Genomic DNA, 25,430 nt, shown 5'->3' on the forward strand with positions numbered 1-25,430 from the left:
TTAAAGGCTACCAGCATGGAAAAGGGATTTGACAATGTTTCTGGCAGCCTGGAAGCTGATAAGGCTCCGTGACTACTCAATTAGTGTGGGGGCTGCAGCTGGGGAGGCTCACGTTGGAGACTTTGAATGCTGGGTGGGTGGGAGTCCCACGTGCGGCTGAAAATCACAGGGTTCCATGGGATGCCTGTAGTCACATCACTTCACGGATTCTGTCCTTCTTCCACCCCTGCCGTGGGTACAACCAAGGACTAGAAACCAGATATTTATTCCTCTGCCTCATCTCTGAAGAAATGGACTGAATTGTCTGGGGAGAACCGCTGTTGCTAGTTTGGAAGGCAGCTTCTTAGAAGGGGAATTACTCCAATGCCCACTCTCTGAGTCAGACCTCTCTGCCCAGGACACCAGCCTCTCCAGGGTTTCTGTTGTTTCATATGTAAGTATGATGCATGAGCATTGTTGGCCAGACACTCCAGGAAAGCTTCTGATCAAAGAGGGCAGGATGAGATGAAGAAACAACAAAACAGCCCCCAGGAATCAGAGAAGACCCGGGGAACAGGGGAGGAGAAACACCTCTCATTACCGTAATGAGAGGTTTTGAAAAGGGCATCTTGTTAAAGAAAAGGTTTTAGAAGGAAGGAACTACCAGAAGCAAGAAAGAAACATTGCAAATGAAAACTGTGACCCACGGAATGAATTCAAAGAAGCGTTGATTGGAAGTAAGTTCAGAAAATTGCCAGAAAGACAACAAAAAATGAAATACCCTGTGTGTTTAAATGCTGTCACATAGGGATGGGACTCAAACTCCCTTCCTGTGGGCTAGGGTGGGTTTGAGTGAAAATGGCCTTTCTCTTCATTGTAATTACTCTCCCCCGTCTCTCAGAGAATGGGTAGGCATGGGGAAGCTGGTCTCAGCAGACCTGTCTGTTCTACTGTGACGTGGGAAGGCATTGAGGAGCCTGGGCTGACAGTGTCTGTCCTCCTGACCCCAGCACGGGCCTCCTTGTTCATCGTCTGCCTGCACGGGCAGCCCTGACCAAGGGCTTTATAGTCACAGCCCGGTCTACACAGGTCACGTCCCTGAGAGGTGATCCGGCTTCAGACTCTACGGGGATGTGCACTTGATGGGGCTTGAAATCCAACATTAGCGATATTTTCCCAAATTCTGAAAAAGTGATGCTAATCTTCTGCCTTTAGATGGGACTCAATTTGTAGATAGCTTGCTTTCTTTTTCTTTTTTTACAGACATGGTCTTACTCTCTTACCTAGGCTGGAGTGCAGCGGTGTGATCATAGCCCACTGCAGCCTCGAACTCCTGGGCTCACACCATTCTCCTGCCTCAGCCTCCCAAGCAGCTGGGGCTACAGCCACCCACTACCATGCCCAGCTAAGTTAAAAAAAAAAATTGTAGAGATGGGGTCTTGCTGTGTTACCCAGGATGGTCTTGAACTTCTGGCCTCAAGAGATCCTCCTGCCTTGGCCTCCCAAAATGTTGGGATTACAGGTGTGAGCCACCATGTCCAGCTCGGCAGCTTTATAATCCTAATAAAGCATTTGTGGGATTTGGGTCCATCTTTAAATGTCCTCAAGAAACATATGTGTGTGTAACTGAAGCTCAGAACTTGAGTTCTGAAACCAAGTTAATGATTCCTTCCTTCACTGTGATGTGGGCACCTCTCCAAAGTGAGGTATTAGTGGAATGGAACTTGGATTTTTAAAAGGTATAGTGGAATGCTTATATAATATTATAACTAAGTAAAACCTTGAAAAAATGTTCATGAGAATGTGGTAAAAAGTTTCTTTTTTTTTTGTTTCTTATGACTTTCTAGGAGTTTGCCTTTATCAGCTGAAAGCATGGAGCGATGATTACCAAGTTACGGGTAAACCTTCCTCCACCTGAAATTGCAGAGTGTTTTTCTCCCTGATCATTTCTCTCCTGCCGTGGAGTTCACCTTTGGTGCTGTAGTTGGGCGCAGGGCAGGTTTTGAGTTTGCTGATGTTTCAAGTGTGGATTGGTCCTTCACTTTGAAGAATAACATAATGATCTTAGACAAGGATTTGGCTTACAGCTGAGAGTGCCGAGTTGGAGTCTTGGAAGAGAGACGTACTGCAGAATAAAGTTTATAGTTTTAAAATTTCTAGTTAGAAGTTTAAATGATCACACCGAGCAATGCCAATTAGCTTCCATTGCAGTGAATTCTAAGGAATTGCAAGGCAACTTTTATTTACCAGAATTTAACTGAATTAATCAGTGCTTAAGGTAACTCCATGGACTAGGAATTGTAAATTGGTTATACTCAGTTTTTATTTTATAGCAATATTTGTTGTAATAGGTTTATGGTACATTTGAACATTTAGAGCTTTGAGAGCTAAATGTTGACTGATACAGTTTTTCTTATAAAATTAGCAAGATTCTTGAGAATGTTTCTTTTCTACTTTTAACCTAAAGTGGTCTGTATACGTTCATGACTTTATAGATACATCTTCCATGGAGAGCAATTCATTTAGATAGTCTGTGGCTCATAAAAGATTGCTTGAGTCTTATGTAGACACATATAAAGGAAAGCTATAGGACCTCTGGGAACTTGAGGCTCGCAAGAGTAAATGTCAGAGCTGTCCCTAGAGCTCCCTTGCTATGACTTTGACCGTTTAAATTTCAGCATTGTGCAGTGACTTCATAGGGTGCTTGCATATTTTAAAAATTTTCACTTAAATGTTAACTTGTTAGCAACAACCCTGTGGAAAATAGAGCTTTCTTCCCGTGGTGGATATAGACGTCCTGTGTTAGGCACAGGACCCTTTATCGCTGGATTATAATAATTGTTCTTCTTTTGTAATGAGATAGGAAATGCATATTTATGGGGTACAGTTGTATATTTTGTCCTAATCTTGAAACTTATGTGAGTCATTTTCATATTATCTCCATCATGCCTGCAATTTAAATTACTGATTTATCTGTTTGCAAAAGCTTTGGAGAATCAGAGAATCTACTGGAAAGACTCCATGTGAGATTGGGCTCTGAACACTTGGGGGCTTGAGGCTGTTTCTAGTTTTTGTTTTTTTTTTTCTGAGACACTGTCTCGCTCTGTCGCCCAGGCTGGAGTGCAGTGGCACGATTTCGGCTCACTGCAACCTCCACTTCCTGGGTTCAAGTGATTCTCTTGTCTCAGTCTCCTGAGTAGCTGGGACCACAGACACCCGCCACCACACCCAGCTCATTTTTCTATTTTTAGTAGAGATGGGGTTTCACCATATTGGCCAGGCTGATCTTGAACTCCTGATCTTGTGATCCACCCGCCTTGGCCTCCCAAAGTGCTGGGATTGCAGGTGTGAGCCACCGCACCTGGCCGCTGTTTCTAGTTTTTTTCTGTGAACTTGGGTAAGAGTTAGTGAAGAAGAAGCACCTGTTAGCATTGTTAGGCAGAACAAAACAGAGAGGGTAAATGAAGGTCTTTGTAAAGCGTAAGGTGAGTCCAGATTTTAGTTCATTTGGCTTGTGTATCTTTGTTTTCGTCTCAGTGACCCTAGCCATGCAAGAGGGCCACTTTTAAAAAGGGTGTAGCATTTGAAAAATGATGACTACATTTATAATGAAGGAAGAGAACACAAGAACACAGTTTTATGCTCAGCCTCCCAAAGTGCTGAGCATACAATATTTTTGTGTTTGTATTTCCATGTGAGTATGTATGTATAAAATAAGGAAGGTGACATTTTATTTGAGGAAAAAAAAATCTAGTGATAAAAGCAGACAAACAGATGAGTTATTCTTTATTATAAGTGGGGTGAGGCTAGGATGTTGCCGTATAAGGTAAAGCTGGACTCGGACTTGTTTGTCTGAGTTCCGTGCATGTTGGTTTTGCTCTTGGTCTGATGATCATCCTTGTGCATGGGCGGATGTTGACTGAGAGGCGAGTTAGTGACGAAGCAGCAGGTCCGGCCACTGCTTGGCTTGTGTGTTGGCCTCCATTCTACTGGCTGTTCTGCCAAAGCTCGTTGGAAGTTTCAATCTAGATATCATGGGTATGAATAACCAATAACCAGCAGATTACAAAGATATATGTAATAATTTAGTACATGTTTATAATAAAACAAGAGCTAATATTTATTAATTGGTTGGTGTGTGCCTGGGTTCGTTATATTTTACTTGCATATGTCTCTCCTTTAGTCCTTAGAACACCCCTTATAAGCAAAATATTGTTAGCAACCTGGCACCCTTTGATTGGCTAGAAAAGAATCTAAGAGAAATTGAGTAAATTATTCAAAGTCATGCATCCAGTGATGGTGGATCCCCCGTTGGGGCCCAGATCTGCCCCACACCCTTATGGCCAACTTCCCTTTTGTAGTAATTTCACTGCTTTAGGTTTGAGCCAGAAGGGTTACATCAAGCCTTTGAAGAACCTAAACAATGCACAAACTACTTGGGTCTTGGACCTTTAATAGGGGCTGAGTGAAGTCCTGGGTGGATCCTCGGCTGCCCACATGGAGAACCGGCTGTGGTGGGTGGTTAATCTGGGGATAGGGTCTTGCTGTCATTTATGCTGACTTTGCACATCCATCTCTTGGTGCCCTGGGAAGGCTCAGTTCCCTCAGGGATGCAGGTGTAGCCCAGGGGGGCCTTTGGAGATCTGTAGCTTGGGAGACATGCCAAAGAGATATGCTTTCCTCAGGTCGTGGGTTCTAAGCACTTGTAGAATGTTGCCCTCCACAGTCTGATACTTCTTTTTCAAACAACGCCTCGGCCGGGCGCGGTGGCTCATGCCTGTAATCCCAGCACTTTGGGAGGCCGAGGCAGGCAGATCATGAGATCAGGAGATGGAGACCGTCTTGGCTAACATGGTGAAACCCCGTCTCTACTAAAAATACAAAAAATTAGCGGAGCGTGGTGGCGGGCGCCTGTAGTCCCAGCTACTTGGGAGGCTGAGGCAGGAGAATGGCGTGAACCTGGGAGGCGGAGCTTGCAGTGAGCTGAGATTGCGCCACTGCACTCCAGCCTGGGTGACAGAGCGAGACTCCGTCTCAAAAAAAAAAAGATGCCTCAAATATATTCCTTCCTTGTTCACAGGGCTGTCACCCCTATTTTGAGTCCTATCACTTTTCTACTTGGATAACTGAAACAGCCTCAGTTTCCCTGCTTTTAGTTTCTTTTCTTTCCATTCAAACCCTTATACTATTGCCAGATTCATTTTATACAGAGATGTCCTGTTTGTTAAGCGTCTATATTGACTTCCTGGGCTGTCCGTAGTTTATTCCTACCACTCAGTATTATTTCCCAGTGCCGTGTGCTTGGAGTGTGACCTAGCCTGACCATTTACTGTGCAGTCGTCCCTTGAGATCTGTTGGGGGATTGGCTTCAGGACCCCCAAGGATACCAAAATTTGCAGATGCTCAAGTCTCGAGCAGAAAATAGTATAGTTCACACATAACCTATGCACATCTTCCTGCAGACCTTAAATCATCTCTGGATTACTTATAGTACCCACTACAATGTCGATGCTGTAAATAGTTGTTACATTGGAGTTTTTAGGGAATAATAACAAGAAAAAAAGTGTACATGTTCAGTAAAGATGCATTTTATTTCATATATTTTTGATGCTCGGTTGAATTGAACCCAGGGATGGGGAACCCATGGATATGGAGGGGATTACTTATTCTCCCCATTTCTCTATTTCTCCATTTTACCTTCAGTCCACCCCTCTTGTTATTTTGTGCCCATTTCTCTGTCTGCAAATTCCTTCTTCTGAAACTGTATAAACTTTTCATGTACTTCGGGGCCTGGTTTGATTTTCCCACCTGGAAAGCCTTTCTCTGATTTCCCTAGCCTCACTGGTCTCTCTTTTCTTGGAACCTCCTGAATTGTATACTTTATAATTTCTTTGTGGTTTGTGAAAAGTTTCTAAATAGGGTGTAAGACTTTGGATTCTTTCATCTCCTTGGTGCCCGGGCATGTGGTATGTGTCAAGTCGCTACTTAGAGACACATTTTCGGTCTCAGTTTTAGTATTTACTTAAGCATGGTGATGAAAGTTAAGAAAAACATTGAAATCAAACCTACATAGAGAAAACTGCTGTGATTTTGAGTTGATTGGATACTTTGCTGCTGTGTTGAAGTGTTTTTTTTTTTTTCTCCTTTGTCTTGCCAGCAATCAAAGAGAAGTACACAGACTGGACAGAATTTCTCATACGTGACTTGACCGGTTCGAGGACAGCACCCGCCAACCTCCTGGAAGGTGTATGTATTGTTGTTATACATCTAATGTATCTCTGAAGCACCCCAGTTACGTGAGCTCAGACCTGACAGCACCTTTGCATATATCCTTCAGCAGATGCGTGCTTTCCGCAGACACTGCCATCCAAATAGCCTCCCTTCCTGTTTTGTCCTGAATTACTTAGGTGACTGATTTGAATGGCACTGATGAAACTTCCCCTGTGATGCAATCAGCAAATGGAAAATTTGCTCCATGTGAATCCAATTTTTAAATCACAATATGCTAGGATGTCTTCCTACTGTCCTATATCTTTAAGCCTCTTTCCTATGTGAGTGAATATAAATCAAATCCTGTAGAATCACTGTTTTGAACAGGTGACAAGATTATGTATGTGCTAATATAGTCTCTTGGAGTACATTGATAAGTGGTTCCATTAAATGTTCTGTTTCAATGCATAACCCCAAGATTTGAACATACACACGTTAACCAATAATTGAATTAACTTCTCTTGTAAAAACAAGAGGAGAAATGGCAGATCGTATTTCAGTGTAGCCAAGGAAATTTTAATGTATTGAAGAAAACATAGTTTAATCCGAAATCTTGATGGTTTATTTGAAAATAATTTTATGATGAAACATTTTAGTATGTATATTTAGCATTTATATTTATATAATAGAACAGGAAGAGAAAGGCACTGTGTCATAAGTAATTACTGAATTACGTAGTCTGTTTTTCTTAAGAATGCCCCTAAAAAGGGGAAAACTTAATGAATAACAAGTAATAAGTAATAAGGTGTGGATTTTGACAGTATCATATTCTCTTAACCTGAAACTTTCCCTCTTTTCATAAATGATATTGACACTTTAGAACATCATTGTCTAATATAGTTAATGGGTTTTGTTTTGTGAAGATTTTGCCTGATGTATTTGTTATATATCTTTAGAGCTACTTTGTTCATTAACAAATTAAAATGATGACAGTTCATCCTTTCAAAAGGACAAATTGTCTCACTATGTTAATTTTCTAAAACGTATTTACCTACAAAGCTGGCTGAACAAACACCCTTTTCATATGCTATCATATGCTAAGAAGGTTTCTTAGAAGGGGCGGTAATTATACATTCTCTAAACCAATTATCAGGTTAAGTGTAGAAATAATTTTATATAGTAGTCTAATTTAGCTGATCATTACTGTGTGTTAAACATGTCATTGACACACACTTAGGCCTTCGTCACATAATCAAAGTATGAGAGCATCTTGGTCATTAGAGTAGAAGCCAGTACAGTAGGATGAATGTCTGGGAAAGAGTCATGGTGTAAATTGAATGCTCTGTATTAGAAATATCTGTCTATTGGAAAAGTAGACTGTTCGCTACCACATGTTTTCTAGGTCCAGGCAAATTTGGGTAGAACTCTTCTTAAAAGCATACTGATTGTTAACAAAAGCAATTTTATCTGGGAAGGGTGATTTGTTTGGTGAGAACTTAGCACAAACTGTTATTTTCTATTGACTTGTGATTTTTTTGTTGTTGGATACGGAATGGGGTACATGGATGTGTGGGAGGGAGGAAAGGGAAGGGGCGGGGCATGGGCTGGGCAAGGACGGGGTGGAGGGAACGCCAGACTGTTCGCCACTACCTTGGATGATGGTGTGAAAAAATATTATCTTCTGCTGTCATCTGTTTCCATGAGAACCTTAAAATAAAGTTTAAAATAAGGAGTTTTGCTTCTGTTTAAACAGCCTCTGCGAGGGAAAGGCCCTATAGACCTCATTACAGTTGGTTCCTTAATAGAACTTCAGGATTCCCAGAACCCTTTTCAGTACTGGATAGTTAGTGTGATTGAAAATGTTGGAGGAAGATTACGCCTTCGCTATGTGGGATTGGAGGACACTGAATCCTATGACCAGTGGTTGTTTTACTTGGATTACAGACTTCGACCAGTTGGTTGGTGTCAAGAGAATAAATACAGAATGGACCCACCTTCAGGTAAGGGCCAAAGCTTTTGCTGCTGTAAAGTATTTTAGAGAAAGATGTGATGTTTTCCTGGATGTGTTTCTAGAAAATGTATGAGCTCTCTGGTATCTTTTATATCTGAGTGTGTGAATATTAAGCACTTTAACTTCACAATGCTTTCCATAGAGACTAAAACCTAAGACCTCAATCAATAGTGTTCTCAAAGGAGAAAGCAATGTTGGAGGCCTTAGGGAAGTTGATCTAGTTCCTTGGGAATCACTGGTTCAGAAAGGAAAGACACAGTAGATTGGGACTTGAGGATATTCTCCACGTTTTTCTTTAGGAATTTTGATAGTCTTGTAAGTAGGTTCCAAAATCTCTGGCCATGTATGTACCCATCTCTCTGTCTGTCCATTCACCAATCCATCCACCTACTCATCCACCCATCTATCCATTTATCTATTTATCCATTCATCCATCCATTCATCCACCTATCCATCCAGCATTCATCTATTTATCTGACCATCCATTCATCCATCCATCTAAATATCCAAACCACAATCCAGTCTGACCAAGAAGCAGCATTGAGTAGATAGATCATCATGTTTTCTCCTGGCACGTAAGATTTTAGTTAGCTTCAAATGCACTATCAAATGGCTTTGCAGAGGCTTAATTGGAAAGAATCCTGCCTTATGCTGTCTGTCATACCTACCTAGTTAAAAATCTGAGTATTTACAAAATAACCATTCTAGAATGTTTACTATGTGCCAGGTGATTTTACATCTGGTACATTGTTTGTTTTGATTCTAAAAAAATGCTGCATGTTTGTTGCGAATTTCGTTTCACAGTAGAGAAAATTGAGACTGGAGTTCAGCTAGTTGTCCAAGGCCCCCTGTTTCAGGGGACAGGCAGTGCAATTCAGATTCCCAGGTGCTGGGCACCTCCCACCCCACTCCCCCTGCTGCCTCCTCTTACCGGCCTTTGAATGGGAAACCTCAGAACAGAAATATTGGATTCTTGTAGAATTAGAGATGCCAAGGAAGAAATACGTATTTTTTCAGAAATTGGTAATCTTCATTCCAGTGAGTTTTGTAGGTGTATTTGGAATAAGGACATGGCTCTTTGCTTTATTAAAATCACCAGAGAATTTCCTCCCATATTAGTTGCTGATGTTAGTGTTGAGTACATGAAGGAAAGGAGTTATATTTATCTTTTCTTTCACTCAAAGGCTCTAATTGAAAACACTTCCTGGTCCTGTGTGTTTGCATTTGCGTTAAGTTTGACAGGCATAGAGATGTGTAACGTGGTATTTTATTAGTATTATTGCTGTCAAAATGTTGAGAAGCAGCCAACACCTCCATCTCCATCCTGAGTAATTTTTGACTCTGATGACAAACAAAGAGCCTGTCGTGTTGTGAAGAAGGATGTGAGCCCGGGTTTGCCCTGGGATGCATAACCCAGCAGGAAAAATTTACTCTGTGCGTAAAATTGTGTGTATAAATCTCCGCTTAGTGTCTAATTGCTTTATAAATTTTAGGAGCAATATCTACTTGCCAGTGTACAAATTTATACCAAAGCAAAGGATGACTAGTGGCTTCTTACGTTCTCTGTGATGTTTCTTTCCTGGGAAGTTATGGGACTCACGCTCACAAGCAGGAATGGAATATGCCTCCGTGGAAGCTTAGGAAATATTCGCTTATGAGCTGTCTCCCTCTTTAGATAATCTGGGGTCTTTATAATATATGAATAAATTGTGTTTACTTGTCTTAGCATTTTCTGGAAATGAGTTGTTCATTTAACTGAAGACTGCTTGGGGGCCCCTGAAGATTCTGGAACAGGCAGGGCACAATGGCTCACGCCTGAGCTCAGGAGTTTGAGACCAGCTGGGGCAATATGGTGAAACCTTGTCTCTGCAAAACATAGAAAAAACTGGCTAGGCATGGTGGCATGCACCTGTAGTCCCAGCTACTTAGGGGGCTGAGGTGGGAGGATCGCTTGATCCCGGGAGAGGAGGCTGCGGTGAGCCAAGATCGCTCCACTGCACTCCAGCCTGGGTGACAGAGTGAGACCCCGTGAAAAGAAAAAAAAAAAAGATTCTGGAAAAGACATTCATCATCAAGAACTTACTTCCCCAATATTTAAATCATCAGCAGGAAAGGTTATGTACAGGGAGAAGAAACTAAAAAGTGACAAGACACTCAAAGTGTGATTTTGAGTTCCTCAGATCCAGTAGTTTCAAGATGGAAACTGGATTCTGCTACATCATTCAGCAGAACAGCATCCCTGGGAAGAGAGGCTGTACTACCCCTGTTGTACACATGGGGACAGATTCTAGTACTTTGGATTTGTATAAATGGATTTCAAGTCCCATGGTGACTTGTGTAACTCACATGCCAGCACCATTTCCTTAACTGGAATCTAGGTGAGAATAAAACTTCGTACCTGCATAGAAAATACTAGGCCGATTTTCTCATTTTCCCAAACACTATGAAGTCACTGGAAAGTGTTCTGCTTCCATGACCGATGGGGCGACAGACACTATGAAGTCACTGGAAAGTGTTCTGCTTCCATCACCGACGGGGAAAAGTCCAGTGGGAGGGGGGTGTGCAGGGGAGATGAGCATACTCCCCGCGAGTTCTTCCCTGCTTCCGGGACCGTCTGCTGTGCGCTCCCGTTACCACCACCACCATTGTTAAAAATAATTGTCCTTTAGTTTTACTTACTATTATTTATTTTTGAAGCAGGGTCTCAGTCTATCTCCCGGGCTGGAGTGCAGTGGCATGATCTCGGCTCACTGCAGCCTCAACCTCCCAGGCTCAAGTGATCTTCCCATCCCAGCCTCCCAAGTGGCTAGAACTACAGGCATGTGCCACCATCCCTGGCTAATTTTGTAATTTCTTATTTTGTAGAGATGGGATCTCACTGTGTTGCTCAGGCTGGGCTTGAACTCCTGAGCTCAGGTGACCTGCCCACCTCAGCCTCCCAAAGTGCTGGGCTTACAGGCATGAGCCACTCCACGCGGCCCTTGTTTTACTCTTTAAAGGGCACAGTGTTTCTCAACTGTTCAGCAGAATAGAAGAGAAATGGGTCATAGAAAGTAGATAGAAAGCCTTCAAAAACCTGGGAAAAGGGACTAGATTTTATACTCTCCACCTCTGAGAAACAGGGCCATTGAGCCTTTCTCTTTCTGCCCTGAATCAGAGGAAATAGCATTTTGGTGCTTGGGGAAGGAGGAGGGGAAAGAAACCACCTTACCCTGTACCGTGGGGATAAGGATATCTTGCTGGGCTGCTGAGTGGTGTAATGTATATCAAGAGATTGGCCCTTTCTAGACGTTTAATCTGTGATCAGAGTCTTAAGGTTATACTTTGGTTTTCCAAGGAGTGTAAGTAGGTCATTGAGGTTAGGGTCATTTAAGAAGCCCACTTGCTCTCCTATTTCTGGATGTTTAGAAAATAAGGTAGACTTTTAGATATTCTTGCAGATGCTAAGTAGATGAAACTTTTTGAGTTTTTTTTTCCTTCTCTATTTCTAGAATTTATTCCCTTGTTTTTTTCCTTCAAAATTATTTTATCACCCCCTCCCCCACCTTTTTTAGTGCTTGTTTTAGATCTTGGAGTCAGGAAGTTTCTGAATCCAACTTAAATACTTCCTGCCTGAACCATTACTTAGTCCAAAAGTGAGTTGGATTGCATTAATCTGTTCAAGCTGCCATAACAAAATGCCACAGGCTTTGTGGCTTAAACAACAAACATTTACTTCTCAGAGATCTGGAGAGGCTGGAAGTGTGAGATCAGGGTGCCAGTGTAGTTGAGGTCCAGGGAGGGCTCGCTTCCTGGTTTGCAGGCAGCCGCCTTCTGACTGTGTCCTCACATAGTAGATCAAGAGAGAACTCTGGTGTCTCTTATAAGGACAAAGATCTCATTTGAGGGCCCCACCCTCATAACCCCATCTAACTCTAATCAATCCCCCAAAGGCATCCCTTTGGTGTTAGGGCTTCAAGTAAGAGTTTTGGGGAGACACAAACATTTAGTCCATAACACTTTCTCTGACATTTACTATCTTTTAACAACATAGATTCATCTTTCTTCACTGGGTAGGACCTGGAGGAACAGGAGGACACAAGTTTTTTGGAGGGAGGTGGATAAAAGAAGGGTTGTTTCTCTAGGCCTTTGTTTATTGATGATTATGTTATGCATTCCTGCTTCCTGTGGCACTTACTAGGAAATGCCCCATCAAATCCTTGCACAAAAGGAGATTGCCTCGTTTTTCTTGTAGGCTTCTAGTTTCAGAGGAATCGGGACATGTTTTAATTGCTCACAACCTTCCCAGAAACAGAAACTGGCATGATTTACTTTATTCAGTTACCTGCAACACGATCATTTTAAGAAAATGGTTGATGTTCTTTGAATGGTACTATTTATTGTCCATTAGCTTGCTAGTATAACCAGCGTGCCTCCATCTCACGGAATGCACACGGGGACTGTTGTTCTCTGCCGGTTGTGTCAGGCTGTCAAAACTGCAGTTGATTTTCACCTTTTCATGAAAGAAGTCTGCCTTGCTGTGGGCTGGGTTCGTCCCAGGATTTAACACCATTGGAAAGAAAACAGAGAATCTTCACAGGTTGTAGGACAGAGGCAGGGCCCACCTGGCACCTGGGCTTCTTGTTACCTTTGTCTCTGGTGTGGAGGAGGAGAGATGGCATCCGGTGGACAGAGGAGTTCATTTTTCAGGGATGACTTTGTTGGTCCACCTTCCTGGGCCAGTGTGCAGGCAACCCCACTGGGGCTGGGGCATCCCCTCCATGAGTTCTCATAGCCTGGAGCTAACCTTGGTCATGTTGGATTTCCATTCCTCCTGGCCTTAAGTTTTTTAGTTTTTGTTTGTTTGGTTCTTTTTTTTTTTTTTGAGACGAAGTGCAGTGCAGTGGCACAATCTCAGATCACTGCAACCTCCGCCTCCAGGGTTCAAGCAATTCTCCTGCCTCAGCCACCCGAGTAGCTGGGATTACAGGCGCCTGCCACCGCACCCAGCTAATTTTTGTTTTTGTTTTGTATTTTTATTTTTAAATTTTATTAGAAGTGAAGTTTCACCATGTTGGCCCGGCTGGTCTTGAACTCCTTACCTCGAGTGATCCACCCGCCTCAGCCTCCCAATGACGGTGTTTTTTGACCATTCTTTTACCCTCTCCTCTGTCTCAGGGCATCCCTCCCCCATTCAGAGACCACCATCAAGGGTCAAGGGTATAACTAATCCTGATTCTGAAGCAAGGGGCCAAAGGTGTCAGCCAGGTAGATCATGCTTTTCCTTTCTGCACCTGTGGGGTCTTCAGATTCTTTCTTTGGTGCAGGCTTTGGAAATCCCCGTTGTTTTCTGTGAACTGGTCCTTTTCCTACCATGCCCAGGTTGAACTCTCCGTCTGCCTGCCCAGCTTGCTGGAAAGGGGCATGTGTTCATGGTCCCTGTCCCATCAGGACCTCCAGCTTGTTGTTGGCAATTTCTCTCCTGATCCTGCATTGGTGTCCTCAGGGCTTTGCTCCCTGGGGTCCCCTGAGTGGCCTCCTGTCTCTCTGTGGTTCGGATGCAGTGCCCATGAGCTTGCTTGAGGGCACAGGTATTCCTCTCGCTCTCATGGAGCAGCTTGCAGGGGGCTCTGTGAACTGGTGCCTGTGCCTACTTTTGGGGACCCTGTGATAAGCAGTGTCTTCCTGAGTGCCCCCTTCTCACTGTGGACGTCAGAGGCCCCATTCTTTCAGTCTCCGCAGAAGTGTGTGTTGAGGCCCCACCGAGTGTTCCCAACTACATTAGCTACTACTAAGAAGAATTTAGAAAGGCCAAACTAGAAGAAAAAAGTTCAGCAGACAGGAAACACTAGAAAGGATTATGGACAATGCACACACGCAGAGGATGTGTGGTTGTGAATTACCCTTTGTGTGTCTTTGTGTAAGTAACAATGACTTCGGGCAGTGCACTGATGGCTTGGCTAGTTCTGGCAGGATCTGATACTTACTGTAATTATGACTGAATAAACTGCGGAAACAGGAGCTTAAAGCTCAAGGTGAGTTCAAAAGCTATGAGGATCAAAATAGATGGCTTCATGCTAAAAAGCAGACATGCAAGAAATTAAAAATATAGTCCCAAAGGTTTAATATTGCCTTTTAACTGTGCTTAATTTCATATTCATACCCTAAGCGCCTGTCTGAAGTAGCCTGGGTTGATATAGTGAAGGCATAAACATATCTACTTCCAGAGAGGGCTTCTGCAAATCCTATTTTGATAAGATCTTAAATCTGTTGAGATCAGGCCATAAAATTCTCCTGCAGTTTCAGCAATAGGTAAAAACAGTGCTGAACGTTTGTTTTTTTCTTTAAATTTTGCATTCAGACTGTGTAACCTCCATCTGTAAATCTTGCCCCCCGCCTCCCACCGCCTGGGGAAAAATATGGGCAACATGTGGTGTGTTAAGCAACATTTCAAGTGTAAATATTAAACTTGGTTGGTAAATTTTAATTTACCTTTTAATAATTTTCTGACTTACAGGGACTATTTTTAGCAGATGAGAGCTTAGAGATTTAGTGAAAAATATGTTGTAATAACTGCAAATGCCAGACTAGAGTCATTTGTAGTTTCGAAATGTATCAGATAAGAAGTTCCTCATCAGTGGGCATTGCTTTCCTAGGTGATATGTGGAATTTCGGCCCATGGATGACTGAAGGTTTTTGCTAATGTGATTAATACCATTAAATTACTTACAGAATGCCAGCTAAATACATACAAATGTTCTCTGAAGAAGAGCTCTATTAAGTTTATTCTTCATTTCTGACAGCAGAATCCCAAGTTGCTATTTAATTTCAGAAAGTCCTTTCAGCAGGTGGCTGCTCATGGCGGGTATGGGGTGTGAACACTCATGGTCACTGATTGTGCTGAGGTATCAGGAAAGCCTGGGAATTAACATGCAGGAAAGAGCCACCCGGCAGAACATGTTAGTCCTTCAACTCTTCTGTGATTTGCTGTTGATACAGAAATCTATCCTTTGAAGATGGCCTCTGAATGGAAATGTACTCTGGAAAAATCCCTTATTGATGCTGCCAAATTTCCTCTTCCAATGGAAGTATTTAAGGTAAGATGTTGATTCTTAGCAATGGATCTACCCTTTTTGAGAATAAAACTGTCTACAAAGTTTTCCGACTGGGTGCAGTGGCTCATGCCTGTAATCCCAGCACTTTGAGAGGCCGAGGTGGGCGGATCATGATATCAGGAGATCGAGACCATCCTGGCTAACATGGTGAAACCCTGTCTCTACTAAAAATACAAAAATTAGCCAGGCGTGTGTGCTGTGCGCCTGTAACCCCAGCTACTCGGGAGTGTGAGGTAGGAGAATCGCTTGAACCGGGGAGGCGGAGGTTACAGTGAGCTGAGATCGCACCATTGCACTCCAGCCTGGCAACAGAGTGAGACTCAATCTCCAATGAAGAAAAAAAAGTTTTCCATATCAAATCCTTTTCCACTTGAAAAAGGCACCTTCTTAACCAGTTTCCATTTTAAATGCTTAAGGTTTTGTCTGTTTCATGTTGCTTTTTTAAAAATAATCTTCATAATGACCCATATTACAAGATGCTGATTAAAATCGTTTAGGTTTACTGATTTTCTTTGTAGCGTATTGTTACGGAAATATTTTCACCCCCTCACTTCCCACTACAGAAACAGAATCAAATATAGCAAGTCTAATTTTGACGTTTAGTAAAAATGACAGAAAATGACTCATCTTGTGGTGGTTGATATCCCAAGGTTCTGCTAAGTACTAGGCCTTCCATCAGGTGCTCACATGAAAATGAAGGGCTTGTGAAATGCATCTCCACCAAAACGGCTACCAAGTTCTTTACACTTCAAAAATTATACTTCACACTTACATGAAATAGAATATTAAGTTCTGGACAAGGATGGTCCATTCAGGTTCATCCAAGGAAATCATAAAACAAGCCCGTGGAGTGTGGGTGGTGACTCAACACCGTTGGTGTCCTTGGACAGTTCTCAATGTGGTTGTGACGGGCAGACATCCTGTTGCTTCCCAGCCCTGGGGTGGCACATGTCTGCAGAGTCGTACAAGTTTCCTATAGAAGATGTACTTAATGTGGTACAGCAGAGTTTAAGGATTTAGTAGGGGACGTGGGCTTCCTGGATTTTATTGACACCTAAGTCCTCACTCAACCTTTTAAGCAGTTGTGGCAAATCATTGACCCTTTCGTTCAGTACTTCCCCTGTTTGTAAAATTGGACTATTAAGATCTCCTCCTGCGGATCACGAGGTCAGGAGATCGAGACCACGATGAAACCCCGTCTCTACTAAAAATACAAAAAAAAAAAATTAGCCGGGCGTGGTGGCGGGCGCCTGTAGTCCCAGCTACTCGGAGAGGCTGAGGCAGGAGAATGGCGTGAACCTGGGAGGCGGAGCTTGCAGTGAGCTGAGATTGCGCCACTGCACTCCAGCCTGGGCGACAGAGCAAGACTCCGTCTCAAAAAAAAAAAAAAAAAAAAAAAAATCTCCTCCTCAACTTAGCCATGTGATTATGTTCTGACGTTTAACTGAATGATGATTTTTACAGTGTTGGGGACTCCTGTACTGGAGGAACAGTGTAAATAGAATACACTGTTAGCATGATATTGACCGACAGTGATGCTGACAGTTGTGGTGGGCGTTGTTATTTTTTGCCTCACTGACCAAATCTTTCTCCTCCTCTTTGTCTTCCTGTTCCTCTCCTTCCCTCTTCTCTCCCTTTTCTTCTTCCTTCTTGTAATACTGTCCTGCCCTTACAAAAAGGATCAAGAGAAACAGCCTTTAATGTTGGACCTCTCAGCTCTGCCACCCCCACCAAAGCCAGCCTGCCCTCGTCACCCCTGCCCCTTTCTCTTTACCGTGGCCTTAGTCATATTTGAATGTGAAGCAAATCCAATCACATCCTTCACCCTTGAAAAAATAAATTTTATTTTGAAGTTCCTTATACACACATGTGAGGAGTTGAAGGAGTGAGCCAATGGAAAAATACAGATGCCCACCCTCCGGTCTAAGCCTCAGAGCTGCCAGGCCAGTGAAGCCCCTGCCGCAGCCCCAGGTCTGCCTCCCTGTGGGGCCGGGGCACCTGGGGCCTCCCAGCTGTGCGGGTCCTGCCCGTGCCTCTCTTTGTGGCGTTCCAGCCTGTGTGTGCTTCCCTAAGTGGGATGCTGGGTCCCGTTGACAGGACCGGAAGTGGACACCGTCCTCATTGTTCAGAGAGGGCCCTTTCCCTATTCCGCAGAGGGAAGAAAGCTGGATGTGGTCTGGGCACCAAACTGGCTTTGCTTTTCCTCAGAGTGGATGAGGATTCAGTAGGTGAAGTCGTGAGCTAATTTTTTTTTTTTTTTTGTGAAACAGTGTCACTCTGTCATCTAGGCTGGAGTACAGTGGGGTGATCACAGCTCGCTGTAGTGTCAAACTCCCAGGCTCAAGCCTTCCTCCTGTCTCAGCCTCCTAAGTAGCTACAACCACAGGCATGCACCAGCACACCTAGCTAATGTATTAGTTTGTTCTCACGTTGTTAGCGAAGACATACCTGAGACTGGGTGATTTATAAAGGAAAGAGGTTTAATTGACTCACCGTTCAGCAGGGCTGGGGAGGCCTCAGGAAACTTACAATCATGGCAAAAGGGGAAGCAAACATGTCCTTTTTCACATGGCAGCAGGAAGGAGAATAAGAGCTGGATGAAGGGGAGGGCCCTTATACAATCATCAGATCTCATGAGAGCTTACTCAGTATCAGGAGAATAGCATGGGGGAAACCGCACCCATGATTCATGTGGGGATTATGGGAGCTATAATTCAAAATGAGATTTGGGTGGGGACACAGCCAAACCATATAAGCTAATTTTTAGATTTTTTGTTTTTGTACAGATGGGGTCTCACTGTGTTGCCCAGGCTGGTCTCAAATCCTGGGCTCAAGTGATCCTCGTGCCTCAGCTTCCTAAAGTGCAGGGATAACAGGTGTGAGCAACTGCACCTGGTCTGTGAGCTAATCTTAAGAAGATGAGGGGTTACCACACTTGCTTCTACTGAAGTTGTAGCATGAACTCTCAGTACTGGAGGTCACATCCCTTAGAAATGTGGGCAGGGGCTGCATAGTATTCCATGGTGTATATGTGCCACATTTTCTTAATCCAGTCTGTCATTGATGGACATTTGGGTTGGTTCCAAGTCTTTGCTATTGTGAATAGTGCTGCAATAAACATATGTGTGTGTGTGTCTTTATAGCAGCATGATTTATAATCCTTTGGGTATATACCCAGTAATGGGATGGCTGGGTCAAATGGTATTTCTAGTTCTAGATCCTTGAGGAATCGCCACACTGTCTTTCACAATGGTTGAACTAGTTTATAGTCCCACCAACAGTGTAAAAGTGTTCCTGTTTCTCCACATCCTCTCCAGCACATTGGGACATGGATGAAGCCGGAAACCATCATTCTGAGCAGAGTATCGTAAGGACAGAAAACCAAACACCGCATGTTCTCACTCATAGGTGGGAATTGAACAATGAGAACACATGGACACAGGAAGGGGGACATCACACACTGGGGCCTGTTGTGGGGCGGGGGGAGGGGAGGATAGCATTAGGAGATATACCTAATGTAAATGATGAGTTAATGGGTGCAGTACACCATCATAGCACATGGATACATATGTAACAAACCTGCATGTTGTGCACATGTACCCTAGAACTTAAAGTATAATAAAAAAAATACCTTAAAGAAAAACGTGGGCAGGGGTCGGTTGGTTCTTGTTTTCTGATTTTACAACTTAGTTCTCAGGAGCAGGCTGAAGTTCAGTGTTTCTTTGCAGTGAAATGAATGTTCTCATCTTGTCCAGGCAGCTGGACCAGGAGTAGGACTCAACTCAGGAATCTTTTTAGTGTAATCAAAATAAGCTGAATATTGTTAACAATCTTGGTCTGGCTGACTTTGGCATTCTGTCTGTAGGTTGCAAAGATGATAAAATGCTGTCTACATTTCCTTCTCACTAAAAGTGGCTAAAAATGTCTGTCTTATCCGTATGCTTTATTGACAGTTTGTGTGGGTGTAGAATTTTAGGTGAGCTATCATTTGCCTCAAGAATCAGAGGTTTTGGCTGGGGTGTTGGTGGCTCACACCTGTAATCGCAGCACTTTGGGAGGCCGAGACGGGCAGATCATTTGAGGTCAGGAGTTCTAGACCAGCTTGGCCAACATGATAAAACCCTGTCTCTACTGAAAATACAAAAAAATTAGCCAGGCGTGGTGGCATGCATCTGTAATCCTAGCTACTCAGGAGGCTGAGGCAGGAGAATTGCTTGAACCCGGGAGGCAGAGGTTGCAGTGAGCTGAGATTGTACCACTGCACTCCAGTCTGGGCGACAGAGCAAGACTCTGTCTCAGAAAAATAAAAGAGGGTGGGGGGGATTAGAATGTGGTGGTCAGCCCCTGGAGGGTGGCTTGTTGGCCGCTTCTTGTCCTGTAGTATTTCCTCTTTGGCTGGTTTTCCAGGGAGAGCTTTTCAGTCTCCCAGTGTCCCACCTGGGGCTCCAGGTCTGACTGCCAGCGTTCCAGGAGCCATGTGGGGAGAAGAGGGCTGGGTGCTGGCCTGCAGTGTTGGTTCCTGCCCCAGCCTCTTCAGAGAAGGCTGGGACAGGGATCAGGGAGGCTGTGGGGGCGTCTAACTGCCTCTGCTTCCCAGTCACCTCCCCATGCTTGTATCTTAAGCTCCTATCGACCCCCCAGTTTCGGACATACCTGGTGGGACTCGTTTCGTAGCCTTTCAAGGCTTCCGCAGGAGTTACTGTGTTGGCGCTCAGCTTTTCTGCCGAAGGCCTGGGATTTGGCTTTGCTGAATGTGTTAAATTATTCACTTCTTCTTCATCAGCTTTTTTGCTTCCTTACCTTTGTGTGCTGAGTGGGTTTGTGTCTTTTTTTAAAAAAAGTCTCTGGACTGTAGTTTTGTTTAGAGTTTAAGAGGAGGTGAAATGAATGTGGGTTTTCAACCTGCTGTTTTAACCTGGCACCGCCACTGAAAAGAATCTTGTTGTTTGGACTCTAGGGTACGATCAAGCTTCCACATCCTTCCTGGACATGCTGAGCCTGGGGAGATTTTTCACTCGCTCTGCTGTGCAGTGTCTCCTTCCGTGCCCCTCCTTGCTGTACCAGGAGGTGCACTTGTTAGGTTTCTTTAATGCCCTTTGTAGCTTGATATGGGTTGGCTGTGTGTCCCCACCCAAATCTCATCTTGTAGCTCCCAGAATTCCCACATGTTGTGGGAGGGACCTGGTGGGATACAACTGATCATGGGGTTGGGTCTTTCCCATGCTGTTCTCGTGATAGTGAATAAGTCTCACGAGATCTGATGGTTTTAAAAATGGGAGTTTCCCTGCACAAGCTCTCTTCTCTTGTCTGCTGCTATGTGAGATGTGCCTTTCATTTTCCACCATGATTGTGAGACCTCCAGCCATGTGAGCTGTTAAGTCTAATAAGCCTCTTTCTTTTGTAAATTGCCCAGTCTTGGGTACATCTTTATCAGCAACGTGAAAATGGACTAATGCATACCTATTTTGTTCTGTTAAAGTCCTACTCATCCTTTGTTTGCAAATATAGATTCCCTAAAGGAATCCTTCCCCGGACCCCTGGCCCTGGCCCAGATGAACTGGAGCCTCTGTTGGTGTCCTTCAGCAGCTTGTTCTGTCACAGTTATGCTTAATCGTTTGTGCAGCTCCTTTTATAATACCGGCCTCTTTTTGCGTAACTTGGAAGCTTCAGGAAGGCAAGGACTGTGTCTTTCCTGTCCATTCTTAGAAACATACTTTCTTGACCATAGTAGCACTCATTAAATACCTGTCCAATAAATGCGTGAATTCATGGACATATGTCTTCAACTCCTTGAATTTAATTTTTTTTTTTTTTTCGGAGGCAGTCTTGCCCTGTCACCCAGGCTGGCGTGCAGTGGCATGATCTCAGCTTGGGCCCCTGCAACCTCTGCCTCCTGGGTTCAAGAGATTCTCCTGCCTCAGCCTCCCAAGTAGCTGGGATTACAGGCGTCCACCACCAGGCCCAGCTAATGTGTTTTGTATTTTTAGTAGAGATGGGGCTTCACCATGTTGGCCAGGCTGGTCTTGAACTCCTGAACTGAAGCAGTCCACCCACCTTGGCCTCCCAAAGTGCTGGATTTATAGGTGTGAGCCATCATGACTGGCCTGAATTTAAAATTTTTGAGTTCATCTATAGATTAAATGGACATGCACACTTATTTAGAGGTATGAATACTAAGACTCAAAAGGTATACACATTAATCATTCTAATATGTTTGTAATTAAAAATTAATTCTTTAAACATTTACTGTCTTTGCACAAAGCTATTATGTGCTGTTGACCTGATTCCAGAGTTTAATAGTTTGTTCATATTTTCCAAAATACAATTACTTTACCTTCTTCCCTCACTTTAATTTCTTCCCATGAGATTTCAGACTATTATTTTGGTAGGGTATGTGAGAATTATCATCTTATTCAATATTTTGTGCATAATTAAGGAGTGCTTTAAGAGCAGATACTGAATATTACTTTTGGGCCTCTCATGAGGCAGGGTATGGGGTTAGGCATTTTATAAATGGACATTAGTTGCATTGAATATTATGTGTTCTTACAGCTGGTGAGATACTTCCATAAATGTTTTCTCTTATTTCAGTTCAATGGAAGAGACACAAGAGGTTTCTTAACTATATTTTGTAATGAGTGGGAATCTACACGTTTAATTTGGAGGGTGTGAGGACACCATTTTCTTAGTTTGCAAAGGCTACTGTCACAAATTCCCATGGACTGGATGACTTAGAATGACAGAAACTTGTTCCCTCGTGCTTCTGGAGACTAGTGTGTGAAATCAGGGTGTTGGCAGGACCACACTCCTCTGAAGGCTCTGGGTGGAAGCAGAGGGCAGCCCTGGCTTCTGGGGTCGCCTGTGTCCTGGGCTTTGCTTGGTCTGTGGCCACCTCCCTTGGTTCCCTGCCTCCATGTTCACATGGCCTTCTCCACATCTGTTCAAATTTCTCTCTGCTTACAAGACAACCGTCATTTGGCCCTGTGGGAATCCCATGCAACTTTGTCTTAACTCGATTGCATTTACAAAGACCCTATTTTCAAATAAGGTTGCATGATAGCTTCTGGGTGAGTATGAATTTGCAGGGAGACACTCTTCAACCCAATCTGATCGCATTTTATGTATGTTCACAAATCTTAGAAATAACACAGTGACACTCTCTACTGAGTTCCTCTGCTTACACAAAGGTAAAGTTCAGAGAAATGGTATGGATGCATGGGATGAGGATCCAACTGTCTTAGCAGTTGCTTCATTTATTAAAAAAAAAAAAGAAAACAAGAGAAATTTTCTCTCAAGTTTTTAGAAGTTCTAGCAAGCAGTTTGTTTTTGCAGGATCCAAAAAGAGACACACACACACACACACACACACACACACACACACTTTTTTTCTCTGTTACCACTGTTTGATCATCACTGTTTCTCAGCAGGCAGACTTCTTTCTAGTTTCTTTCATTACGGTAAAAGGAATATGTGTTTGAATTCAGCAGTGAGTCATCTGAGATGCATGTTGTTATGGAAAATTGCCATAGTGTTCAGCTGTTACGAGGCAGAAGTCAAAGCTAAGCACATTTAATGGCCAGAGACGAGCAGTATTTCCAAGAAGTTCTTTTTATTATTTTTACACTTTAGATGAAATGGGTATTTGGATGGGGTGGGTCCCATTATGCTGCGGTTGCTCACGTTGGGGGATGTGTTCACACGTCTGTGTGGTTGTCGGTGTCTGTGCGTGCAATCTGATCAAGCTCCTGAATAGGTGTTCCTTTCCGTCTTGAATACAACAGGAACAGTGTGAGAACAAGCTCGTGATTATTATTTCTGCTGTTATTTATCTTTGATTTAAGAGATACTGTGAATAGCTTTGGATGCCATACTTTACTGGGAATTCTGACTTACCTTATTTGGAAAATACAGATCACTTCCAAAATGTACACTCAGTTGAAGGACAAATAGTTGATGAAATAGGTTTAAAAAAACCCAAAGGACATTAAAAGCCTCATTTTATTGAAAAATAAATAATGACTTTTTTTTTTCTTGAAGACCAACCCCTTTATTTAGAGGCCTAAAAGGTTTGTCAAAACTATCCATATACTATCCACGTCTATAACAGGTCTGTAGAGGTGACTGCACTGCACATCACCATGGCTCTCAGTGGATTTTAATTTAGAGCAGATGTTTCTGCATCACACAGCTGGGTGAGTCTCAGCTTTTGGAACAAAAAGAAATCTTCCTTTATAAAATCAACTTAAGATATGTTTAAAAAGTAGATAAAGGCCAAGTGCGGTGGCTTATGCCTGTAATCTCAGCACTTTGGGAGGCTGAGGTGGGGGAATCACCTGAGGTCAGGAGTTTGAGACCAGCCTGGCCAACATGGCAAAACCCTTTCTCTATTAAAAATACAAAAATTAGCTGGGCGTGGTGGTGGGCACCTGTAATCCCAGCTACTCGGGAGGCTGAGGCAGAAGAATCACTTGAACCTGGGAGGTGGAGATTGCAGTGAGCCGAGATCGCACCACTGCACTCCAGCCTGGGCGACAGAGTGAGACTCCGTCTCAAAAAAACAAAAACAAAAAAATTAGATAAAACCTTTCTTTGCCATAGTCACTTTGACCAATTTTGCAGCCTCTGGAAACCATCATTTGATAACTTATGACATATCCCAATGTCCACTCAAGCAAAACGCCTCAGTTTCCATAAAAGCTTTTTATTTTTGTCTTTTGCGAAGAACTACTAGGATGGGTTTCTGTCAGTTTGTTTCTGTCATCAAACAATGAAGTTTATTACAGGATAAACTCAGTCTTTTGGTCAATAATGTCCTTGTTGCCTCAGTTTTCCAGTTCACTAAGTGTATACTAAGAGATTTTCGGGGGCTTGGTAAGTTGAAAACTAGGGCTAGAGGAGGCTAGAAAATAAAAGCCTATCAGTAATTGTAACATGTCATGTGTCTGACATTTACGAGCCTCCGTATTACTTTTTCGTTCCCAGCAGTTCTTATAAATGATATTCCACATCTGAGATCCTACATGTTTGCAAATGTTAAATTGTACAAGTTTCACTGACAACTCATTTGTCCATCAAAAAGATCTACAAATAAGAAACAGCAATTCCCAATTTTCTAGTTAATGGAAATAAAATATTATTTCCTTAGAGGAATACAGAAATATAGCCGGGAGAAGACAGAAGCTCTCTAGCTCACTTCGTTCATGACCACACCTTGTCACAGCAAGGAAGGGACATATTTGAAATGTCACTAACATCTGTGATCCTTTTCTTATCCTTTAAAGAAGGGAAATTGTTGGAACCTTTTTGTGTTCTTTAAAAAAATATTGAAAATCTCAGTGTGTTTGAAATTCTAAATGAGCTACTCAGAGATTTGCCTTAGAGTGCAGGGAATTATGCATAAGACAATTGTACTTCCTTGGGAGGCTGAGGCTGGCAGATCACTTGAGGTCAGGAGTTCCAGACCGGCCTGGCCAACATGGTGAAACCACATCTCTACTAAAAATGCAGAAATTAGCCAGAAGTCACTTGAACCCGAGAGGCGGAGGTTGCAGTGAGCCGAGATCTTGCTACTGCACTCCAGCCTGGGCAACAGAGCGAGACTCCGTCTCAAACAAACAGAAAGACAACTGCACCTGAGTCCAAACCCTTGGCATCCTCCTTGTAGCCTCTCTCCGCCTCACACCTCTGTATGGGGGATCACCACATCTGCCCCAGGTTTGGTAATTTACTGAAAGGACTCATAGGATTCAGAAGTCATTGCACTCACAGTTATAGGTTATTACAGTGAAAGGATAGAAAGCAGAATCAGCAATGGGGTGAAATCTAGAAAACCAGACAGAAGCTTCCAGAGCCCCCTCCTGGAGGCGTCACATAGCACCCAGCTGTGACAAGAGGTGCCAGGTACTCTTCTACCAGGGTGGGTCCTTAGAGACTCAGTGCTCAGGGTTTTTACTGGGGACTGGTCACATAGGAACCCTCTGCCTGGCACAGACCAGAATTCCCAACTCTTAGAAGGAAGCCATAAACCAGATTGTTTGTACACACAGTTTAGACACACACAGCAAAACACTCATATTTAGGAAAAGTTTTAGATTGGTGTAAGCTATTTTTTATCAGCCAAATTTCCAGGTTGCAGC

The 25,430-nt window shown here is 43.2% G+C and overlaps 1 protein-coding gene across 1 annotated transcript in view; it reads left to right on the top strand.

Moving 5' to 3' along the window:
- Positions 1–25,430, top strand: part of SFMBT2 (Scm like with four mbt domains 2) — a 247,993-nt gene that overhangs the window by 116,369 nt on the left and 106,194 nt on the right. The window contains exons 5-7 of the mRNA XM_030819341.1: positions 6,137–6,225; positions 7,943–8,189; positions 15,179–15,276. Coding sequence (XP_030675201.1) covers positions 6,137–6,225; positions 7,943–8,189; positions 15,179–15,276 — 434 coding nt within the window. The remainder of the gene's footprint in view (positions 1–6,136; positions 6,226–7,942; positions 8,190–15,178; positions 15,277–25,430) is intronic.

Source organism: Nomascus leucogenys, chromosome 9 (genome assembly GCF_006542625.1).
Source record: "Nomascus leucogenys isolate Asia chromosome 9, Asia_NLE_v1, whole genome shotgun sequence".
Taxonomy (NCBI): Eukaryota; Metazoa; Chordata; class Mammalia; order Primates; family Hylobatidae; genus Nomascus; species Nomascus leucogenys.